We start from the raw sequence: 24,565 nt of genomic DNA on the forward strand, positions 1-24,565 counted from the left end.
CTAGTGGTCAAGAATCTGCCTGCCAATGCAGGAGACGCCAGAGATGCCGGTTCGATCCCTGGGTCAGCAAAATCCTCTCTGGATAAGGCAATGGCCACCCAGTGCAGTATTCTTGCCTGGAAAATCCCACGGACAGAGGAGACTGGCGGGCTACAGTCCATGGGGTCGCAAAGAGTCGGACATGACTGAGTACAGCACACACACCACCCCTTGGAATGTTACTCAGCCTTAAGAAGGCATGACAGTCAAGTTATACGACAGTGTGAATGCAGTTACCATTGAACTGTGTGCTTGAAAATGATTAAGATAATAAATTTTATGACTTTATTTTTTACCACAATTAAATTTTTTAATTTGACTCTCATGACAAAGAAAAAAAATTGGGGAAAAAAAATCAGGCCCATAGCAGCTATTGTGTAGAAATTTCCCCCTACTTCTAACTGGCCAAATGAAGAAAAAAATCTTTTATCTGTGACATTTTCAGAGATATTTGCTGTAATATGGAGTAATTAAGTAGTAAAAACTTAAAAGAAAAGATAAAAAATTTCCTTAATTTAGAAAAAAGGAATGCAATTTTGATACAACATAGATGAACCTTGAAAACATGATGCTAAGTGAAATAAGCCAGACACAGAAGGACAAATATTATATGATTCCACTTGATTGAGTGGGATCTCTTATAGGAAATGCCTAGTATGTGCAAATTTAGAGACAGAGAGGAGAAAGATGGATGCCAGGGGCTTGGGGAGGGGGAAGTGGAGAATTAGTGTTTAATAAGTAGGGCTTCCATTTGAGAAGATGAAAAAGTTTTGTGGATGGATCATGGGGATGTACCTGATCCCGCTGGATTGGGCACTCAGTGCTTAAAACGGTAAAATCTTGTGTTATGTATATTTACCACGATTTTAAAAACAAAAAATTAAGTTGTAAAAAAGGTTCAAAATCAGGGTGATCCCTCAGGCCTTAGGAGCCTGGAGGGGTGGGAGTCAGGGAACAGTAAGAGAAATGAGAATGAAGCATCAGAGAGGCAGAACTGCAGGGGGGATGGTGGGGGGCTTCTCCCAGAGCTGACCCAAGCCTCAGTCTGCCACTGAGCAGAGGGCAGGGACCCAGGAGGGAGACCCAAGCGAGGCGTTCTTGGGTAATGAACCTGTCACATGCAAGGGGGCAAGCTGAGACTCACTCTTTGCCAACAGAGGGACTCAGGGAACTGGACTCAGGGGTGCTGACTTAAAAGAAAATTTTTTAAATTGTGGTAAATCATGCATAACATATCCATTACTATCTTAACCGTTTTTAGGTATATTCACATTGCTGTACAACCATCACCGCCACCCATCTCCAGGACTCTTTTCATTTAGCAAAACTGAAAATCTGCACCCATTAAACAATAGGGGTCCTGATTGCAGGGTGGGGGGGTCTTTACCTCACCCACACCCCTCTGAGGTCCCAGCCTTGTGGAGTTGCAGGAACCCAGGGTCAGGAAGGTAGCCTGATCCCCGGGCCTCCTGTGGCAACCACTGGGTACCTGCCTGATGTTTTCTCATCTTTGGTCCAGGGGATCTTGAGATGATTCTGGCCCCTGAGGACTCCATTTCTGGGATGCTGCGGATCCCGGTGGTTCGTGAGAGGGATGCTGGCGTCTATACCTGCCGAGCTGTCAATGAGTTGGGCGACGCCTCTGCAGAAATCCGGCTGGAGGTTGGACGTGAGTGTACACCTGTCCCCACCTGTGCCCTGCCACCTGCCCTACTTCTGGGCAGGGAGGAGAGAATGCTACCCTGTAGCCTGCCAGCGGGGAGTTTGCATCATTTGGATCCAGAGCACGAGGGACAGGGATTTTAGAGGGGGATGGTGTATGTGCTCCCGCTTGCTGCGTAACAAATCGCCCTGAGACTCTGGCTTACAACAGTGAGCATCTATCGATGCACAGTCCTGGAGGGTTAGGATTCTGGTTCTGACTCAGGGTCTCTCACAGGAAGGCACTTATTATGTTGGTCGGGGATGTGGTCACCTGAAGGCTTGACTGGGACTGGAGGATCCACCTTAAGTTCATGTATGAGGCTTTTGTCAGGAAGCCTCTGTTCCTTACCCTTATGGTCTTCCCTGGAAGGTTTCTCGTGACATGGGTTTTCCTAGAGAAAGTGAGTTGAGAGGGATAGAGAGAGAGAATCCAAGATGGAAAAGTTTAGTTTGGTTGCTCAGTCGTGTCTGACTCTTTGCGACCCCATGGACTATAGCCTATCAGGCTCCTCTGTCCATGGGATTTTCCAAGCAAGGGTACTGGAGTGGGTTGTCATTCCCTTCTCCAGGGGATCTTCCCGACCCCAGGGATTGAACCTGGGTCTCCCACATTGTAGGCAGACGCTTTACCATTTGAGCCACCAGGGAAGTCTCTGAGCCACCAGGGAAGTAAGTCTTTATAGCCAGTCACAGTCTTGGAAGTGACATACCATCGTATATCCTATAGGTCACGTGGACCAGCCCTGGTATTGGTAGGTGGGAGAGACCCCTCAAGTGTGAGAGTCCCAGGAGGCAGGGGACATTGCCCACCATGGAAATAGCTTGGCTCCAGCTTGGGCATTGTCATCCCTGAGACCTGAGTTCCAGTTTTGTCTCCATCACTGACCATCTATACGCTTTGGTCAAGTCACTGACCCTCAGTTTCCCCATCTGTAAAATGGAGCCGAGGGCTTCCCTGGTGGCTCGTCCGTAAAGAATCTGTTGGCAATACAGGAGAAGTGGGTTTGATCCCTGGGTCAGGAAGATCGCCTGGAGAAGGAAATGATAACCCACTCCAGTATTCTTGCCTGGGAAATCCCGTGCACAGAGGAGCCTTGTGGGTCATAGTCCCTGCAGTCACAAAAGAGTCAGATACGACTTGGCGACTACGTGACAACAAAGCGGAGCTGACCACACTGCCTCCTTTGTTGAGTGGCTGTGAGGTTCAGTAAAATCAGACACACAACGTTTAGCACTGGGTTTGGCCCGTCATGGGTGTTTAATAAATGGAGAAGTGATTATTCCCCTTTTACAGATGAGGAGTCTGGATTCTTCTGCGGCTGGAACATGGCCTTGGCTGTGATTGCCATGAGGTCTTGGTTCCAGGCCTGGATCCCGGGCACTGGGAATTGCTCGGAAGTTGTGGGCACAACTCCTTGGCGTGCCGAGCCAGAGCAGATGGGGCTCTGAGGGTCGGCTGTGGCCATGACGGGAAAGACAGGTGCTGAGAGTTTGGGGGAAGTGCAGAGAATGGGGAATAGGCTTGAATGGGCCGGGTGGGATGGCCAGGGGGCTCCCCAGGGACGTTTGATCAGGAGGGTCTGGCCCTGGGGAAGACGGTGCCATCAGGCTTGGGGATCCTCCCACGCTTGGGGGTGCCTTCAGTGTTCATTCATCTGTTCCATCGTTGCCATCCTCCAACACAGGGTCACCAGGTGGCCAGGCCCTGTGCCCCAGACCCTGGGTTGGGAATACAACCGCATCAGCCCTTGGTGCCAAGAAGACAGACAGTAAACAGACACTTGGAATGCTCAGTGTACTGAGTGATTGGAGTGGCATCCGCGGGGCCCATGCCCAAGGAGGGGCTGAGCCAGCACTGGAGGGCTGGAAGGCTTCTTGGAGGAGATGATGTCTAAGCTGAACCCAGAAACAGTCAGGTGACAAGTTGCAAAAAAAGGTCTGTACAAAAAAGAACTTCACCACCCTGATAATCACGATGGTGTGATCACTCACCTAGAGCCAGACATCCTGGAATGTGAAGTCAAGTGGGCCTTAGGAAGCATCACTACGAACAAAGCTAGTGGAGGTGATGGAATTCCAGTGGAGCTATTTCAAATCCGATGATGCTGCGAAAGTGCTGCACTCAATATGCCAGCACATTTGGAAAACTCAGCTGTGGCCACAGGACTGGAAAAGGTCGGTTTTCATTCCAATCCCAAAGAAAGGCAATGCCAAAGAATGCTCAAACTATCACACAATTGCACTCATCTCACACACTAGTAAAGTAATGCTCAAAATTCTCCAAGCCAGGCTTCACCAATATGTGATCCGTGAACTTTCAGATGTTCAAGTTGGATTTAGAAAAGGCAGAGGAACCAGAGATCAAATTGCCAACATCCACTGGATCATCAAAAAAGCAAGAGAGTTCCATAAAAACATCTATTTCTGCTTTATTGACTATGCCAAAGCCTTTGAGTGTGTGGATCACAATGAACGGTGGAAAATTCTAAAAGAAATGGGAATACCAGACCACCTGACCTGCCTGTTGAGAAACCTGTATGCAGGTCAGGAAGCAACAGTTAGAACTGGACATGGAACAACAGACTGGTTCCAAATAGGAAAAGGAGTACGTCAAGGCTGTATATTGTCACCCTGCTTATTTAACTTATATGCAGAGTACATCATGAGAAACGCTGGGCTGGAAGAAGCACAAGCTGGAATCAAGATTGCCGGGAGAAATATCAATAACTTCAGATATGTAGATGATACCACCCTTATGGCGGAAAGTGAAGAGGAACTAAAGAGCCTCTTGATGAAAGTGAAAGAGGAGAGTGAAAAAGTTGGCTTAAAGCTGAATATTCAGAAAACTAAGATCATGGCATCTGGTCCCATCACTTCATGGCAAATAGATGGGGAAACAGTGGAAACAGTGGCTGACTTTATTTTTGGGGGGGCTCCAAAATCACTGCAGATAGTCACTGCAGCCATGAAATTAAGATGCTTACTTCTTGGAAGGAAAGTTATGACCAACCTAGACAGCATATTAAAAAGCAGAGACATTACTTTGCCAACAAAGGTCCATCTAGTCAAGGCTATGGTTTTTCCAGTAGTCACATATGGATGTGAGAGTTGGACTATAAAGAAAACTGAGTGCTGAAGAATTGATGCTTTTGAACTGTGGTGTTGGTTGGGAAAGACTCTTGAGAGTCCTTTGGACTGCAAGGAGATCCAACCAGTCCATCCTAAAGGAGATCAGTCCTGGGTGTTCATTGGAAGGACTGATGCTGAAGCTGAAACTCCAGTACTTTGGCCACTTGATGCGAAGAGCTGACTCATTGGAAAAGACCTTGATGCTGGGAAAGATTGAGGGCAGGCGGAGAAGGGAACGACAGAGGATAAGATGATTGGATGGCATTACCAACTCAATGGACATGAATTTGGGTAAACTCCGGGAGTTGGTGATGGACAAGGAGGCCTGGCATGCTGTGGTTCATGGGGTCACAAAGAGTTGGACACGACTGAGCGACTGAACTGAACTGAATTGACAAGTTGCGGGGACAGTGTTCCAGGCAAAGAGAACAGTATGTGCAGCTCTCACCCAGGCAAGAGAAGCCAGGCAGAGAGCGAGGCTTGAGGGTGGGGAGGGGTGAGGCCGAGGCGGCCAGCTGCCCAGCTGTGGGTCACTCCCGGCCTTCGGCTAGGGAGCCCGGTGGCGTCTGGGCTTTGTCCTGAGGAGGTGGTGAGAGGTTTCTAAGGAGAATGATGTGCTCAGACTTTCCCTGTCTGTGTGGCTGGGCTCTTGGGTGGGGTGGGGTGGATGTGGAAAGCCATAGGGCCTGATGATAAAAATATAATAAGTCTTCCATGAAATCTGCCCTGTAGCAAGGCCAGCTCTAAGCACGTTTCATGTACTAACCTGTCATCCTCATAACAGCCCTTTGCAGTGGGTTCCACTTTATCCTTTCATAGATGGGGGAAACGAGGCACAGAGAGGTTAAGTGACTGGTCCAGGATCACACACCTGGGGAGTGGTAGAATCTGAACCCAGGGTCAGGGTTTTCAGTCCCTGGACTTGGTCCTGATGCTCCCAGCAGGGTGAGCTTGGACATTGCTTCTCCACTCTGAGCCTGGAGCTGCCCACCTACAAAATGTCTGTGGCTGTTGTGTGAGTGAGAGATAGGAAACGCTTTGGACAAGAAAGGCTCTGACAGATGTCACTGTCACTGTGGTTAGTCGGTGGGTTCTGGGTAGGCAGAGAAGGCGCTCCAGGGACGGCTGCCCTGGGCGTTGTGACAAGCGTTCCTCCTTTGTTCCATGTCTGATGCCTTTTCAGCAAAGCCTTATTACTTTGGGGCCCAGGCTGACCCGCCTACCTTATCCTGTTCCTTCACCTGGCAGCCGGTGGTCTGGAGGCCGTTTCCCCATGTCAGAGGGGCAAGGTGGAGGGCACCCCAGAGGCAGGCATCTGGGGCACGGGGCCACTGTGGCCTCTGGCCTTGAGGTCAGGGACGGGGTGGACTGTGGCCCAACACCTGTGTGTCTGGGGAGAGCTGGCCTGGCAGCGGTGGTGGGAAATTGAATTTCCTGCCCATCTGGGTGGCAGCTGCGGTGCGGCCTTCCTGGCTAGGCTGCCAGAGCCTTGCAGGGCTGAGAATGGGGGCACTGTGCCCACTTCCTGCTGTTCAGCTGGGAACTGGCTTCCTGGAGGTATCGGTGGCTGTGGGGAGAGAAAGGGTACAGAAAGGAGGGCAGTCTTCCCCTGACCTGCCAGGGAGTGCCCACACTGTGGTCCAGCCTTCTAGGGTCTCTCTCCTCTGGGCCTGGCATTTGTCAGACAGGAGTCCCGGATCAAGGTCCAGGGCCTGCTGCTTGTTACCTTCCTGGGCCTTGCCTTCCTCATCTGTAAAATGGGGCTGCTGATGACAGAGGCTTATTCACAAGGCCCTTGAGAGATTTAATGAGAATGTGCTTCACTCAGGACTTGATTGAAATAAATATTCAGTGTACAGGGGTCCGGGCCAGGTGACAAGGGCCTTGTGTGGCAGAGTGAAACGGAGTGATTGTCACGTGGCTGGTGACCAGGCTCCATGACTATCCCCAGTGCCCCCAGTCCCCCCAGCCCCCGTCCCCACCAGAGCTCAGTGCTCTTTCTACTATTTTAAAACTGCTCTGACCCAAGTTCCCTTTGTCCTGCTGGTTTCTCTTGAAATGGATGTTCACTCAGCCTTCTTTCTTTATTTTTAGAACTTTTATTTATCTGGCCGCATCGGATCTCAGGCGTGGCACGCAGGATCTTCGCTAGGGTGTGCGGGCTTCTCTAGTTGCGGCGTGTGGGCTCAGTAGTCGTGGTGCTTGGGGTTAGTTGGGCTACGGCGTGTGGGATCTCAGTTCCCCAACCAGGGACTGAAGCTGTGGCCCCTGCATTGCGAGGCAGATTCATAACAACCAGACCACCAGGGAAGTCCCCACTCAGCCCTCTTTCCATCGGCTCATTTTCGTCTCTGCTTCTCATCCCTGACTTGGAAGCCTCTGGTTGCTGGGTGGGTGAGCAGGGGCGGCGGGTGTGCGTCTATGAAAGCAAAGCCCCTCCGGCCAGCCAAGGGGAGCAGGAGAGAAACACAGCTGGGCTCTGGGGCCAGCATCCGGGCTGCCTCTCCATCAGGCAAGGGCCCAGAGCCCATGACCCTTTTAGGGCTGCTGGACAGGGCTCTGATTTTCATTTCTTTTGCCATCAGGAGAAAAAAAAAAAAAAATGAAGAGTAATAAGTAGATGAAAATGAACCCAGCCTGGATTGTGCTTGTCTTTATAAACAGTCATAAAATACAGTTTAAGATTTTTTTTTTTTAGGGAAGAGAGTCATCCTGCACTTCTGGCCAGTGTAGCTGAGGCTCCAGGCTCCACCACAGGGTCTTTCTGTGGGGAAAGGGGTCTTCCCAGGTGGGGGCTGTGGCAGCCATCCCCAGCCCTGTCTCCTTCCAAGAGACCCTGGAATCCCTCTATAAGCAGGGAAGGGCCTGAGGCCAGCCTCTCCCGTGGTCACCCTGCCCATCGACCGAGTCTTTGGGCCTGGGTCCCCCGCCCTCCTTCTGGCCAGGCTGAGTCAAGACTGATTAGAGCTCCGTTTCCCAAGCTGGCACATCCCCACAAGCTCTGACCCAGGGCTCTGGGCCATGGGAACTGGGAGGATGGTGGAGGAGACTGGGGGGTTGCAGGGTCTCCAGATGATGATAAAGAACCCTAGAACTTTAAGGCACTAGAACTGGGGAGAATACAGTTATGTCTTTCTGGAGGGGGATCTGAGGTCCAGAGTGGTGAAGGGGCTCATTCACGGGTGTCCAGGGCAGAGGCCGTGAAGCGGGGGTGGGGAGGGGCCCTGCCCAGGCTTCAGGCCTTTAGGCTGGTGGCCCTTGCCCGGGGGGCCAAGTAAGAAGAAGTCATCACCTCTGTCAATGTCACTTCCTTGGAGAATCCCTGGGGGTGGAGGGAATAGCTCATCAGTGTTGATAAGTCTCAGCTTTGGCCGCACAGGACAGGGGGCCTCCTGTCCTGCCCCCTCCCAGGCTGGTGGCTGGCACCCTTCATGGGGCAGTTTTCTCTTCCTGAGTGCTTCTGGTTCTCCATACAGAGCTGCCTCCTTGCAAACACACTGCAGCTGTCAGATGATGAGCTTAGAGAGCGTGGCGGCTGCTGTGTGTCTGGCTGTCTCAGGGCACTCACAGCTCCTGCCCTGGAAACCTCTCAAGGTCGAGGCAAACAGGGCCATTCCTGGGAAAACCTGGGGGCTGCGGAACTAGGTCATGGTCCGTCCCTGCAGGGGGGCACCTGAGAGTCTGAGGAGGGGGCTTGGAGCCTGAAAGCAGAGGTGGCTGAGTCTCGTGGATGGGACCCTAGGAAGGGCACGGGGCTGGCAGCCTGCCCCACCTCCAGATGCTGCAGGACCAGCGTGGGCCCCACGTGGGCTCAGCTTTGCATCTCAGTTTCCCATCTTCACAGTAAAGGGACTGGAGGGCCCCTGGTCTGGTGTGCAGGGTTCTGGGGTCCCACCTTATTTGGAGGCTCCAGTGATGAGCAGGCGGAAGGCTGCATAGGAGACAGAGTTGCAGTTTTAGGGGCAGATCTGATTCTGGAATTTAGCTGACTGTACCTCTGAGAGAAGAGTACAGAGGTGCCAAGTTGCCCCTGAGTACCAATGAGACACAGGGGTGCAGTAGCTGAGAGCCTGGATCTTAGCAGCAGCCGGATCTGGGCTCTGATCCCAGCCCTACCATTGACTTTGAACTGCACCTGAGGCAAGTGTCTTAATCCCTCTGACCCTCAGTTTCCCCATCTGTAAAATGGGCTTTCAAATTGTGGTGCTGGAGGACTCTTGGGAGCCCCTTGGACAGCCAGGACATCAAATCAGTCAATCTTAAAGGAAATCAACCCTGAATATTCACTGGAAGGACTGATGCTGAAGTGCCAATACTTTGGCCACTGATGTGAAGAGCCACCTCACTGGTAAAGACCTTGATGCTGGGAAGATCAAGACTGAGGGCAGGAGGAGAAGGGGCAACAGACGAGGAGATGGTTGGATGGCATCCCTGACTAAATGGACATGAGTCTGAGCAAACTCCAGGAGATAGTGAAGGACAGGGAAGCCTGGCATGCTGCAGTCCATGGGGTTGCAAAGAGCTGGACACAACTTAGTGACTAAATGACAACAACAAAATGGGGTTGCAAGAATACCCACTTCGTGAGTTTATTGAGACCACGAATGAAGTCATGCCTCTAAAGTACCACCATCATGCCCGTCACTGAGCAGGCATTTCAGATGCTACCCTTTGATGTGATGTGAAAGTCGCTCAGTCATGTCCCACTGTTTGTGACCCCATGGACCACACAGCCCATGGCATTCTCCAGGCCAGAATATTGGAGTGGGTAGCCTTTCCTTTCTCCAGGGGATCTTCCCAACCCAGGGATCAAACCCAGGTCTCCCGTATTGCAGGCAGATTCTTTACCAGCTGAGCCAAAAGGGAAGCCCAAGAAGACTGGAGTGGGCAGCCTATCCCGTCTCCAGCGGATATTCCCAACCCAGGAATCGAACCAGGGTCTCCTGCACTGCAGGCAGAGCTATCAGGGAAGCCCAGAACCCTGTGATAGTCACTTACTATTATAAGTCAACTGTCCCTTCTTGGGGAGGGAGGTGAAGTTCAGGATTGGGAGGAGAGTGGGAGGGAGGGTGTGCTTTTTAATACCCCACATTTGGGAGAAAAAGCGGGGCTCTTTGGCTATGGAAGAAGAGGGTCAAGAGGTAGCGTGAGAAAAACAGGGACTGAGAGGCCTGCGGGAGGAGGGCCCTGCAGTGCGCTGGGTAGAGCCGAGGAGGCAGGCTCTGAGGGTACCTGGCCCTGGAGCTACCTACTCAGGGTTGGGGGAGGGGAATAAGAAAGCTGTATCCCCAGGTCAAGGGCTTTGCAGGACCAGTGACCCCATCTGAGGCACCCGGAGCAGATACTTGCTTGGACTCTCAATCGCCGCAGCTGCCAGGCCCCAGTGAGAAAGCGACTCGCGGGTGGTGTCTGAGCTCAGGTCCAAGACTGTCTTCCTCCTTGCAGCGATTTTCCAAGTTGTGTTTATATCTCCCTGGAACTCCCCTGCTCCCCGAGGCCAAGAGGGAAATTTGATGTCATGATTTGGATGGATGGGGGAGATTTCTGGAGAGAGACGGCAAGAACAAAGGGGTGGAGGATTTTCCTTCATGCTGGATGCGACGGGTTCGGAACAGGCCGGGGTCCTTCCTGGTCAGGGTCTGGGGACAGGGCTGTGAGGGCGGTGCCCAGAAGCTGCAGGGAATGGGGCCTGGACCTGTCTGGAGTTGGGCCGCCTTCTGGCCAGCAGAAGCATGGAAAGGATTATGAGTCTCTGTTTGGGGAAATAAATTACTTCTATACCCCCATTCCCCATCATAAAAATAAGACAATGCTTAGGAAAAAAATCTTTGAAAGAAACACTACAAAGCATTAACAGTGGCAGAGACATGAGGTTTGAAATGTGTGGAGCAAAAATGAAGGCTAAACCCTTATGTGATGCTTGAATTCTTTTTATAATTCAGGCACCCTTGTTTACGTCTGTTATCCTGGTGTAATTATTATGATGCTCTTTTCACTCTCCAGTGCCCCATTTGGACCATAAAGCCTAAGGTCAAGTTATTTATAGGCCTGTTTTGACTTTGTAGTAGAGATTTATATGCTTATTACAAGATGTTCAACAAGCAGAGAAGGATGTAGCGAAGTAAAGATGAGCTAGAACTTCCCTATGAAGTTGGCTGTTTGGGGTCATGGAAATGGTGGCCAGAGTCCAGGAGATGCATGGAGAGAAGCTCTGGTGGCCCAGGAGGAAGGCATGGTGGGGCGGGGCCCTCAGAGCTGGTGGGGTTCCTGTGGTCAGGCATGACTTGCAGCCCCTCCAAGCTGGCTTCCTGGGAGATGTCACCTGCAGGAGCAGGCATGTTGCTCCCCTGTATGGCTGGACAGGGCAGGGTCCCCGAGATGCCACGTGGGGTCTGAGGACTTCATCCCTCTGAAGGCTGCTCGCTCTGTCTCTTCATCCCCAGGAGCACTTCAGGGCTGCACCCTGCCAAGCTCAAGTTGGCTCTGGAGCCCTGGATATGAGTTAGGTTCTTGAGGCTGGAAGAGGGAAATCCCCCAGTGAGGGGAGAGGAGGCAGGCCTTGGAACAGTGCCCTTGGGGCTGAGCGGGTCCAGCCACTGGGCAAGGCTGACTGTCACCTCCCTGCAGATGCGCCCCAGCTCTTGGAGCTGCCCCAGGATGTCACCGTGGAACTGGGGAGGAGCGCCCTCCTGGCATGCCGGGCCACGGGTCACCCACTGCCTACCATCACCTGGCACCGTGGAGATGACCAGCCTCTGGGGCCCAGGCCAGGCAGCAGGACTGGGTGGCCCGATTCAGGAGTGCTGTTCTTTGAAAGTAAGAGACTGGGGCTGGGGGAGGGTGGGCAAGGGAGACAGAATGGCTTCTGACACCCTAAGCCCCCAGACTGGGCAACTGGGAGCAGCACACTGACCCTTAGAGCTGGCCATGGGTCAGGTGATGAGGGTCATATTCCAGCCGAGTGACTCTGGTCACGTCATGCCTTTCCTCTGGACCAGTCACACTAGTGATAGTGACAGGGCCTCCCACCCTGGTTTAGCAACAGTCCACCTCAAGGAGCTGCTATGTGAGTGATACATGTAAATCCCTTAGCACAGTGTCTGACACATATTACGCGTTCTATGTGATAGCCACCATCACCACCACCACCACCACCAACAACAACAACATTACCATCATCACCACCCTCACCATCATCATCATTGCCATCATCACCACCACCACCACCATCACTATCACCACCACCACCATCATCACCATCATCTTCCTCATTATCACCTTTATCATTATCAATTCCATCATCACCAGCACCATCATCACCATCACTACCGTCATCATCACCACCACCACCACCACCCTAACCATCATCATCAACATCACCATCATCATCACCATTATCACCCCCATCATCATCACCATCCCCACCATCATCACCACCATCACCATCACCACCATCATCACCATCAATACCACCATCAACATCACCATCCTAACCATCATCACCATCCTCACCATCATCACCATCCTCACCATCATCATTGTCACCACCATCATCACCGTCATCTTCCTCATTATCATCTTTATCATTATCAATTCCATCATCACCAGCACCATCATCACCATCACTACCGTCATCATCACCACCACCACCACCCTAACCACCATCATCATCACCATCATCATCACCATTATCACCCCCATCATCACCATCCCCACCATCATCACCATCCTCACCATCTTCACCTCGATAGTCACCATCACCATCACCTTTATCATTATCATCTCCATCCTCACCACCACCATCATCACCATCACCATCCTCACCATCATCATCACCATCATCATTGTCACCACCATCGTCACCATCATCTTCCTCATTATCATCTTTATCATTATCAATTCCATCACCGCCACCATCACCATCACCACCATCCCAACCATCATCATCATCGCCATCGTCACCACCTTGATAATCACCATCACCATCATCTTTATCATTATCATCTCCATCCTTGCCACCACCAGCACCATCACCACCATCATAACTATCACTACCCTCATCATCACCACCATCACCAGCATCATCACCAGCATTTTCACTACTGTGCCAGGCCGCATGCTGAGCACTATAATCGCATCATCTATTCATCCCTCCTAGTCGTACTACAAGGTGCAGTTATTGATAAATCCCCATTCTACACGTGAGCAAGCCTAGGCCTTCTCACCTTTCCAAGGCCCAGCTGTATCCCCTATCCTTCTCCTCCTTGCCATTCCAGCCCTCCTGCCTGACCTCTGCAGGGCCGGGCTGTGCCAAGGGCGCTGTTGGCACCTGGGGAGCTGGAGCCTGTGGGGGCTGGAGGCAGGATGTGCTCTGGCAGTCAGGTCTGCCTTTTCCTGCCCTTCAGGTGTGGTCCCTGAAGACCAGGCCCTGTATGTCTGCGAAGCTGAAAATGTCTTTGGGAAGGTCCAGGCGGAGGCCTACCTCCTCGTGACTGGACATGGTTCGTGGTGGATCTGGAGAGGAGGGGTTTGGTGGGGACACTGGTTCCCCCAGGGAGGCCCCCATGGCTGCCCATCCTTTGGGACAGGAGTGTCCACAGCCAGGTTCTCCTAGAGGAGCATCTGGACCCCTACTTTCTGGGTAGTGTGCCCCAGGAAGTGTGCCCTTTGACCCTTTTGGGATCCCCAATCCTGATGCGTCTCTGGGTTCCCTGTGGGGGAGACAGGGGACTGAGGGCCTTGGTTCCCACGGGAAGCCAGTGTACTGACACCGGCTCCTCTCCCTGCAGTCCCCCCACAGATCGCCAGCAGCGCCCCCACCGTCCGGGTGCTGGAGAGGCAGCCGGTGTCCCTGCCCTGTATCGTCCTGGCTGGGAGGCCCCGCCCCGAGCGGCGCTGGCTCAAGGCCGGCATGCCTGTGAGTGCTGGGCCCCTCTGGGTGCCGCGGGCAGTGTTGTGGGGAGGAAGGAGCTGTCACCCTCACACCTTGGCCTCCGCTTTGCGGTTCCCCTGTTTTGGAGTGTATTCTCCCTTCCATGCCTCTTTCCAGAACTTTCTCTGATAATGCACTAATAGCACCCTTCACGCTCTCGAGTCCTTGACCGGAGGAGCTTGTGCTTCATTTGTGCTGCGACCGGGGAGCAGCAGTTTAGTGGGGGCACAGACACAAGGCATTTGTCCATCGCCCCCCTTCTGATGGTTCCAGGACCGAGACAAGGTCTGCGCAACAGAGCATTTGCCCCAGCTGCCTGGCACACTGCTGGGCGCACAGTGGCTGCTTCACCCATTCCCACCAATTTGGTTTTCTTTGTTGTTGCTGTTGTTTAGTTGCTAAGTCATGTCCAACTCTTTGCGACCCTATGGACTGTAGCCCGCCAGGCTCCTCTGTCCATGGGATTCTCCAGGCAAGAGTACTGAAGGGTTGCCATTTCCTCCTCCAGGGGATCTTCCTTTCTCAGGGACTGAACCTGAGGCTCCTGCACAGACAGGTGGATTCTTTGCCACTGAGCCACCTGGGTCCCTCTATTTCCCTTCTCCGTTCACTTCTCCTTTCCCTCTCTGGTCTGTCCTCAGACATCTGAGGTCCTTGTGCCCAGGAAGTTATAAAAAAGGTGCCCTCACCCCCGAAGATGCTGGACACCCAGGGGAGGCAGCAACTGTGTGGCCAGACTACTGGGCCCGTCCCTGCTGTCCCGGCCCCTAACGCAGTTGGACGGACAGTGTCCAACTCGCGGAGCAGGCAGGCTTTGTGGAGGCTGACACGTGGGTGACCCCTCTGCAGGATCACCAGGAGGAGGACCCCGCCTGGGCACACGGGCTGGGGCAAGGAGGAGGGTTCCACAGTAGAATCCGATGGGCATGAGGGGAACGAGTGGCCCTGGGCCTCGTCCACGCCAGGACAAGGAGTGACCGGAGATGCAGAGCCTGTTTTAGCTCAGCGGGGACACTGAGTGGGCCTGCACCTGCCCAGATGCCAGGAGCAAACAGCAGAAGCCCCCTCAAACTCACTCAGCCCCAAGGGATCCCAAGACAGCCCAGCGGCCTCTCCCAGAACCCAAGAGCAGAATGTGCAGCCAGGCTCGAGGGACAGAGACAGGGAATCCCAGAGCGGGCTCACTTGGCGGAATGGTCCTCACCAAAGATGGACTGGCTGAGCATCTCTGCAGAGGTGGCCCCAGGCCCCATTCTGGACCCACTTCCCCTGCCCCACCCTGGTCCTGATGGGGACACACCGGGCCAGCTGCCAGGAGCCGCTCTCTCTGGGACCACAGCTGATGCGGCCGCACCTCCGCTTTGCTCTGCGTGGCTCGGTTCTCTCCCCAAGGACGGGCTATCCCTCCTCTTTGTGGCCTTGGGGCGCATGGGCCTCGGAGCTCCAGTGGAGGCTCTGACCCCAAGCCTACCCTCCCGGGAGGGGCTCCTCTCAGCACCCTTGGGTCAGGTGTCCTGCCCTGGACTGGTGGACCTTGGGTGAGCGGGGTCAAGGGTATGCTGGGGGTCAGATCCACCTGACCCCGAGGGTCTGTGGGGTCTCATGACTATCCGGGAAGGGATGGGAGTGTCACCACCAGGCTCCCCACCCTCTTTGCAAGCCCCTGGCCTCTCTACCCAGGCTGTTCCCTGCTGAGCTGGTGGGCAGTGAGATTTCTGGAGTTCTCTTAGCAGCTCTGAGTGGAGCCCTTGGTCCAGGCTGATTCTTCTTCGCCCCCACCAGCTCCCACCAGGCAGCCGGCATTCCATCCGGGCAGACGGCAGCCTCCACCTTGACCAGGCATTGTTGGAGGACGCCGGCAGGTACAGCTGTGTGGTCAGCAACACGGCCGGCTCTCACCATAGGGATGTGCAGCTGGTTGTCCAGGGTGAGTCCCGGGCTGGTGCGGGAGGCAGGATGGGATGGGTGGAGGTGCCCAAGGGGAACTTGATTTTGAACACCTTGTTTAAAGAGATTGCTTGCACACGTAGTACATATTCATGGTAGGAAATTTAAAGTCTGGACCAAAAAACTCCCCCTAAAAGCGAAAAAACTCCAAAACAAAACCAACCTTCTATAATACCAATAACTAAGAAGAACTGGAATAATCTTACATTTGTTGTGTATCTTTCATACTTTATACACACATGAGCTTCACATGCACACATATATGCAATACACACTGTATATATATTTATACCCGTTTATATATTATAGATGTACATATACAGTTACATTATAAATATTCTTTATGTGTGTTGTATGTAAGTTATTTTTGCATGATGTATATTCTATATATAAATATGTATAAATTCTTCATATACATGTACATAGACGTATTTAGAAACCAACTGGAGTAATATGACTGTCTTATAACCCGAGTGCTTCTTGTGACAATATATGGCATGTCTTCTGCTAAGAAGACTCAGAAGCATTGGTTTCCGACTGCGTGTCCCCTGTTAGGATGAACCAGGTGTATCTTACCTGCCCCCCCAGCCCTGTCCAGTGTCTCCTCTGCGTGAACCCCTGGGGATAAATGTCCTGATGCCCCACCTTTGCCCATGTGCCCAGGTCTTTCCCTAGGATACACTATTGATGTGGAATTGAGTTTTGACTCACAGAGACTGCACATTTTTTAGGGCTTTTCATGTATTTGCCCAATTACTTTCCCATCCACAGTGTGGGAGGGTCCCTGTTTCCCTTCCCCACCCAACCAGGTTCTTTTTAACATAAAACAAGAAGTTGAAGTCCAGTTAGTTATGTTTTCATTCACCGCATACATCAATATCCTCTTTTTGTTTGTTTGTTTGACTTGTTTTATTAAACCCCTGAGGGATGAGTGGGAAGAACTCATCGTTCCCCATTTAGTAGTGGAAAACCGAAGCTGAGAAGGAGGCTGGGTCTAGAACCCAACTGTCCTGTCTCTGTATACTTCCAATTAAATACAGTGACCAAAGGTGGGGTATGTGCCACATCCAGACCTCTAAGAGGGTCTGCGCATGTTAGTTTACCTAACTGCTCCAAGTGGAGGGTTTAAGAGCCTCCACACTCTGCAGTTAAGGAAGCTGAGGCTCCAAGATGGAGGTTACTCAGCAAATCATAGCATCAGCGAGGGCTGCCTCTGCTGAAAGCCTCCCCGTCAATTCCTGCCCTACACACAGCCCCCTCTGTGGGAGTAGCGATCAAGCTCTGCTCTCCTGGCTCATTTCACTTCCATTCAACAAATTCTGATTGACTTGCAGGCTTTGGCCACCTGGGAGAATCCAGAAAGGCATTCCCCTGAAGGAACTTAGTGTTACCATCAGAGCCCTTGGCTTCTGGCCTTCCCTCCTGGGTCTGATTTCTCCATGCCTGATTCCCTTCCCCTGCTCCTGCAGACAATCCCCACCCCTCTGCTCTGCCCCGTTTTAATGCCTGAAAATCTGGATGGTTCCCAGGATGGATTCTGCACTTGTTTTCAAGTTCACTGTGTCCTGTGAACATTCTTTTCTGCCACTTCTCATCTGTCCATCCCCAGAGACTGAGCAGGGAATTGAGGTTAATTTAGCTTTTTTTTTGCTGATCAAGGCGTACGGGTACCAAAAGACTAAGTGATTTATCCGCAGCCCCGCAGTGAAGAAACGGACCAGCTGGTTCCTAGACACAGGCTGCCCTCTGTCTGGGACACGAATTTACAGCAGTGGCAGCTGTATTCTCCTGCTAAAGTGTTATTTTTAAAAATCATGATAAAATATACATGATATAAAGCTTACCGTTTTAGCCATTTTAAAGTGTACAGTTCAGTGGCGTAAATTAAGTAGCATAAGCGGCATTCACGCTGTTGTGCCAGCAGGTTTGTTTGCCCAGCATGCGTGCTCGTGCGTGCTGTCACTTCAGTCGTGTCCGACTCTTTGCCACCCGATGGATCATAGCCCGCCAGGCTCCTCTGTCCATGGGATTCTCCAGGCAAGAATACTGGAGTGGGTTGCCATGCCCTCCTCCAGGGCATCTTCCTGACCCAGGATCGAACCTGAGTCTCTTATGTCTTCTGCATTGGCAGGCGGGTTCTTTACCACTAGCACCATCTGGGAAGACCCTTGCCCAGAACGCAGCAAGCCAGAACACTGAGATGCTGAGGTTTGCTGCAGAGAAAAGGTGTGTTCACATGGCAGTCAAGTGAGGAGATAGGAGAATAAGTCTCAGATTGGCCTCCCCAGTGGCCAGAGGCTTAGGATATTTATTAAAGAAGTAGGGTGGTCTTCAGTTCAGTTCAGTCGCTCAGTCGTGTTTGACTCTTTGCGACCCCATGCATCGCAGCACGCCAGACCTCCCTGTCCACCACCAACTCCTGGAGTTCACCCAAACTCACGTCCATCGAGTCAGTGATGCCATCCAGCCATCTCATCCTCTGTCATCCCCTTCTCCTCCTGCCCCCAATCCCTCCCAGCATCAGGGTCTTTTTGCGTGAGGTGGCCAAAGACATGGGAAAAGTGACCGCAGGTAGAGAAAGGGCGAGGGCATCAGTATTCTGTGCGGGTGTGCCTGGCTGACTTGCTTCTCCATGAGATGCAGGTCCAAAAATGGGGATGCCTAGCGTAACCTGAGGGTGGGGCTTTTGGCCCTCTGATGTCAAAAAGTCACTTATCAGACACCTGTGTAGACACAGTTTTAGGGTCAGTGGTCCCGAGCAGTCTTAGCTGGCTTGTACTCTAACTAAACACAGCTGACTTCCAGTTGTTTCCCTGGAAAACAACTCAGACAAACATCTTGTTGTTTAGGCTACACGAAGCTTGGAGGATATGCAGTTTGCAATGAAACAATTAAGCGAGCTTGCTCAGTGAAGGCAGGCTCAAGCAAAAGGGTATGCAGCAGGCTGTAAGATAAGCTCAAGAATTTCTGCTAGTTGCTGGTATTGTTAACCCCATGGGGCTCAGTTTGGGGATGGGTTTTTAACTCCATGGGACACAGTTTCACAACCATCACCACCATCCATCTCCAGAACTTTTTCAACTTCCCAAGTTGAAACTGTACCCACCAACTCTGCATTTCCCCTCCCGCAGCCCCTGGCCACCACCCTTCTGCTTCCTGCCTCCATGAACTTGCCTGTTTACGGTATCTCCCATAAGTGGAATCTTACAGTATGTGTCCTTCCGTGTCTGGCTTATTTCACTTTGCATAATATTGTCAAGGTTCATCCATGTTGTACTATGTATCAGACGGTTGTTCCTTTTTTAGGGCTGAATAATATTCCATACGTACACATCACATTCCGTTCATCCATCACCCTCTGATGGCTACTTGGATTGTTTCCACCTTTTGGCTATTGTGAACAATGCTGCTGTGAACTCTGGTTTATGAAATTGGTTTGTTTTTAAAAGTGCCACCCAGAATCCAGCCCACTGCCACCCACCATATCACCAATGAAGGCGTTCCAGCCTCTCTCCCCTGTGTAGCCTCAGGAGTTCCCACCCCCACCATCACCTGGACCAAGGTAGGTGAAGCCTGTTACCATGAAGGTAACCAGAGAGGTAGGCCCAGTGATCATGGGGAGAGGAGCGATGCAAGTTGCCATGGGAGGTGGGCTCTGCTGATGTCACCTGTGACTCTGTTGCAGGAGACCAATGCCCTGGCCTCCAGGGATCCCCACTACAACGTGAGCAAGGACGGCACCCTGGTCATCCCCCGGCCATCTGTCCAGGACGCGGGGGCCTATGTCTGCACAGCCACCAATGCAGTGGGCTTCTCCAGCCAGGAGATGCGGCTTTCTGTCAACAGTGAGTGAGGCCACCCCTGTCCTGGGAGAGGGGCTGGGCAGGTGTGGAGGCAGGGGCATGCTCAATCTGACCTCCCCTGCATCTTCCTGGCACCCTGTCAGCAGCCCTGCCTCTAAATTCTTCCTGTCTGAAGATCAAAGCTGCCCTCCCTCTGAGGACTGTCCCCAGCAGTGTGGCCATGCTCTAAGAGTGGTTCCAGCTCAGAACTGGATGGGGAGAGGGAGAGACCTTCATATTAACAAGCCTGGGGAAGACACAAGGCCCTACACCGGACTCCCAGCCCTCAGCAGCCCCCGTGCCCACCTTTCTCCATGACTCTTTGACTCTTAGTGCCCAGAACCTCTGGCCACCTTTCAATTTCTTAAATGACCTGTCCTACCTCAGGGCCTTTGCACACACGGCTCCTTCTGTTGGCATGCCCTTCCCTCACTCCTGGTCCACTGATTTCTCCCATCGGTCAGATCTCAGTGCTTTCTGATCCCTCAGGCTGAACTCTCTGGAATGTTCCCTTCTTAGTGCCCATCACAACTGCCATTAAATAATTAATTGTGTATTGAACTGTTTGGAGCCAGGGTTCCTCTTGGACCCCAAGCACGGAGGGAGATTGGGCATCAGCTGATGGTTAATCCCATTTATTCCTGAGGATAAATGGGATGATCCAGGCCAAGAAGGGAGAGAAAGGAGGGAGGAAAGAACCTGCCAGAGTGCCCCCGGGGAAGTGGAGCAGGATGGAGAGAAGCTAGAGGGACGGAGACGTTGGGGCAGGAGGGACCATGCTGGGGTCAGCAAAGTGAGATGAGCTTCCAGAAGGAGGGTGGGGTGGACAGGCGGAGGGGTGGCTGGGGGAAACCATCGGATCTGAGTCCAACCCTAAACCTATGCTCTCCCGATACAGCAGAGCCCACCCTCCTCTGCACGTCTGGGGTGGCAGTACCACCTCAGCTTCCTAGGGGAGCCACACTGGTCCTCTGTAGGCCGCATCCCATGGCTTCCCACCCTGCTCACACTCCCTGCCTGCTTCCACCAACAGCCAAGCCCAGGATCCTTGTGAATGGGTCACACGAAGCAGACAAGCCTCTGAGGGTCACGGCCAAGGCTGGTGATGAGGTGACCCTTGACTGTGAGGCCCAGGGCTCTCCACCCCCACTGGTCACCTGGACCAAGGACTCCCACCACATGCTGCCCATCACCGACAGGTAACCCCAGCTGCGTGGCCTTGGGTCTGGGGGTGGACAGAGCTTGATGCTTGGGGAAACTGACCTCAAGGTGTCCAGTGACCCAGCTGGTGTGTGTGGGACCCTGTGGACACCCCCGGGGGGGATACGCAACTGATTCCACAGGCAGTGCTTTTCACCCATTGGCCTCTAAGGGAGCCTGGATGCCCTTTAGAGGAGCAAGGCCTCTGAAATAACATGCACATGGCCCTTCCCACACAGCCAAGAGGCGGTGCCTGCAGGAGCGCCTCCTATCTGCCAGCAGCCCTTGCTACCTGAGTGGAAATGAGGCTCAGCCAGGTGGGGTGAGCTGCTCATGGTCACTCAGCTAGCAAAGTTGGAACACCTCAGTTGGGACCGCCTTCCTGGGCAAGACACGTGCTCTCCATCCTTTCCTGCTCCTCTGACCTGGTATCTGGCAGCCAGGCTTTCAGGGGTCCTGAGAGTTGGGGGGAGAGGAAGGAGGCTGTCCTTCAAAGCCAGGCCAAACCCCCACCCTCAGACAGGGAGGAAGGGCAGGGTGGTTCCCGACAAGAAGGCCTCAGAACTCCTGGAGCCCTTGACTCTCGTGGGGTGGTGGTGGGGCGAGGGGGCAGCTCCAGCTGGTGACATCAGTCCTGGCAAGGTCTCTGAGACGTTCCAGATGGAGAAGGTCTCAGAGCAGCCTGCGGTGCAGCCTCCCCCCGCCGGCCCAACACCCACACTCAGGGCTCTGCATCTCCGAACATCTGTTTGGTGACCCTCCCAGTCCTGGAAGCCTGCACACCTGAATGCTGCTGGGGTCCGTGACGGGGCTGGTTCCGTGCCGCCCCTACCCGCATGCCCTCCGGGGTCTTTGGCGGCTCCGTGTCGTGGGTGGCAGTGGGGGCCAGAGGAACCTGCCTCTCTCCCCAGAAAGCCCGGTCCTGGCTCCTTGGCTGGACAGCCGCCGGCGGGTGCTTGTTTGTTTCTGGCTTGTTACTGAAATGGAGAATCGCAATTCCCATTTGTTCGCCCCTCCTTGTTGTGATACGTTAATAGATCAGCCGGGAGCCATAAATCTGGGAAAGCTGCTTTTGCAATCCTAGAGTTTTGTTCTGTTCTTTCTCCCTTGCCCCCTCCACTTCTTGCTGGCTTATGGCTTGCTCTTGAGATTTATGAGATTCCGGGAGTTCACCTACATGAAGAGGCAGAATATGCCTGGGGGCGGGGTTGGGGCTGGGGTGAAGGGCAAAGACTCTGGCATTAAATCAGACCTGCGTGCAAATGCTGACTGGTTATGTATTAGTCGTGTGGCCTTAGGTGGCCCCTGGCTCCTCTTGGCCTGTCTCTCTGTCCATAAGGTGGACACGGTTTAAATCCTGCTTTCAAGATACAGTGATGAGTGTGCGACGTTTGGTGCATTGTGAGCGGTGGAAAATCACACCCTTTGATATCATTTTCCTGCTGCTGCTGGAAACTAAAGCAGCATTTCCAGCTTTTAAAAATTATCATCATCATATCTATTATCCCATTTAATTCTCACCAAGTTTTTTCAATAAGAAAGCTTTATTGAGATATAATTCACATGCTTTCCAATTATATGTTTTTTTAGTAAGTTCTGAGTTGTGTAACCATCATCACAATTAATTTTAGAACATTTCCAGCACCCTCCTCCGTGAAAATATCCCCACTCTGGTTGGCAGCCACTTCTCATCCTTTCCCCACCCCAGCCCAGCCCTTGGCAACCACTCATCTGCTTTCTGCCTTTGGATTGATCTGCTCTGGACGGCTCACATAAATGTAATCATGAGCAATGTGACTTTTTGCGTCTGGCTCCTTTCACTGAGAACCATGTTTTTGAGGTTTCTGCATGTTGTAGCAGGTGTCAGGACTTCATTCTTTTTTATGACTGAATAGTATTCTGTTGTGGTGATGGACCGCCTTTTGTCGATTTATTCACCAGCTGATAGACACTTGGTCTGTGTCCTCTTGCTGGCAACTGTGAATAACTTCGCTGACTTTTGATTGTATCTGAGTTTCATTCGCGGGTTCTGTGTCCCTGTGCTTCTTTGGGCCTCCCTGTGGCATCCAACAACTTCCCCGAACAGAATAGAGCTCAGTTTTCTTACCAGACACACAGTTCCCTTGGTCCCATGGCCATTCAGCCAGAAAATGCAGATTTGAAAAACCCATGAGGCGAGGATGGGCTTCCCTGGTAGCTCAGCTGGTAAAGAATCCGCCTGCAATGCGGGAGACCTGGGTTTGATCCTGAGTTGGGAAGATCCCCTGGAGGAGGGCATAGCAACCCACTCCAGTATTCTTACCTAGAGAATCCCCATGGACACAGGAGCCTGGTCAGCCATGTGCTTGAAAAGAGTTGGACATGACTGAGTGACTAGGCACACACACAAGGGCAAATGTCTGGAGGAGGGATAGCTAGGGAGTTTGGGATGGGCATGGACCCACTGCTACATTTAATGGATAACAAACAAGAACCTATTGTATAGCACAGGGAATTCTGCTCAATGTTACCAGACAGCCTGGCTGGGAGGGGAATTTGGAGGAGAATGGATACATGTATACCTATGCCTGAGTCCCTTTGCTGTCCACCTGAAACTATCACAGCATCGTTAATCGGCTATACCCCAATATAAAATAAAAAGTTAAAAAAAAAACAAAACACCAAAAACCTGTGGGACGCACACACGAAACAGTGATGGTGTTGGGGAGTGGGTGGCCTTGCTGTCCGCTGCTCTTCCCTACTTCCTCCTCCATCTTTTCCATCTCCCAGGGACATGCTGCCGCTCCCGTCCCACCAAGGCTCAGCTTCAAAGCTGGCATTCTGGTTGCTTCAGAACGTATTCTGATGAGTCGTGGGTGACCATCTGCCTCCAGAACCTGAGATCCTTCCGCATGGTTGAGCCACGCCCCTTTTCCGCCACACCCCTTCTGCATGGCTGAGCCACGCCCCTCTTCCGCCACACCCCTTTTGCCTGGCTGAGCCACGCCCCTCTTTTGCAGTTGCCTCTGTCGTCTGCCTCTGTCCTCTGTCCTGGGCTGATAGAGGGCAGGGGGAGGCCTGAACTACTAGGGCTGCCCAGGGCCTCTCTTTCCTGATCCTGTGCCGACCCTGGCCAAGGGGCTGTGGTCAGGGTCACCAGGAGACCTCCAGCGCTGGCGCTCCATGGTGACTCTGGTGCAATCAGGGTTGAATTCCACAGTGTGGCTGAGCCTCTGAGGCCTCCTCATCTGGGCGAGAGGTTGCCCTCTTCTGCTGGCCATCCTGGAGGTGGGTGGGGTGGGCAGGGTCAATGCGCAGCACACTGAGGGAGGAAACAGAAGCCATGGAGGGTGGGGAACTAGAATCCTGACTTTTCCCTCTCCTGGGCAGGGCCCTAACACACACGTGTGTGTGTGTGGAGACACACATAGATGTGCACAGACACCCACAGACATGAATACACAAGGACAGGCACAGAGACACAGACACATGGCCATGCACACTGACATAGACACAGTCAATTCAGTTCAGTCGCTCAGTCGTGTCCGACTCTTTGCGACCCCGTGAAGCACAGCATGCCAGGCTTCCCTGTCCATCATCAACTCCTGGAGTTTACTCAAACTCATGTTCATCAAGTCGGTGATGCCATGCAACCATCTCATCCTCTGTTGTCCCCTTCTCCTCCCGCCTTCTATCTTTCCCAGCATCAGGGTCTTTTCAAATGAGTCAGTTCTTCGCATCAGGTGGCCGAAGTATTGGAGTTTCAGCTTCAACATCAGCCCTTCCAATGAAT

General features: G+C 52.6%; 1 protein-coding gene across 2 annotated transcripts in view; it reads left to right on the plus strand.

Moving 5' to 3' along the window:
- The window catches only part of HMCN2 (hemicentin 2), a 176,878-nt gene that overhangs the window by 50,235 nt on the left and 102,078 nt on the right, over positions 1-24,565 (plus strand). For both annotated transcript variants that reach the window (XM_070799427.1, XM_019971022.2), the window contains exons 15-22: positions 1,559-1,708; positions 11,500-11,688; positions 13,278-13,373; positions 13,662-13,789; positions 15,587-15,731; positions 19,201-19,313; positions 19,437-19,596; positions 20,627-20,792. In XM_070799427.1, the coding sequence (XP_070655528.1) occupies positions 1,559-1,708; positions 11,500-11,688; positions 13,278-13,373; positions 13,662-13,789; positions 15,587-15,731; positions 19,201-19,313; positions 19,437-19,596; positions 20,627-20,792 (1,147 nt within the window). The remainder of the gene's footprint in view (positions 1-1,558; positions 1,709-11,499; positions 11,689-13,277; positions 13,374-13,661; positions 13,790-15,586; positions 15,732-19,200; positions 19,314-19,436; positions 19,597-20,626; positions 20,793-24,565) is intronic.

This window comes from Bos indicus, chromosome 11 (assembly GCF_029378745.1).
Source record: "Bos indicus isolate NIAB-ARS_2022 breed Sahiwal x Tharparkar chromosome 11, NIAB-ARS_B.indTharparkar_mat_pri_1.0, whole genome shotgun sequence".
Classification (NCBI taxonomy): Eukaryota; Metazoa; Chordata; class Mammalia; order Artiodactyla; family Bovidae; genus Bos; species Bos indicus.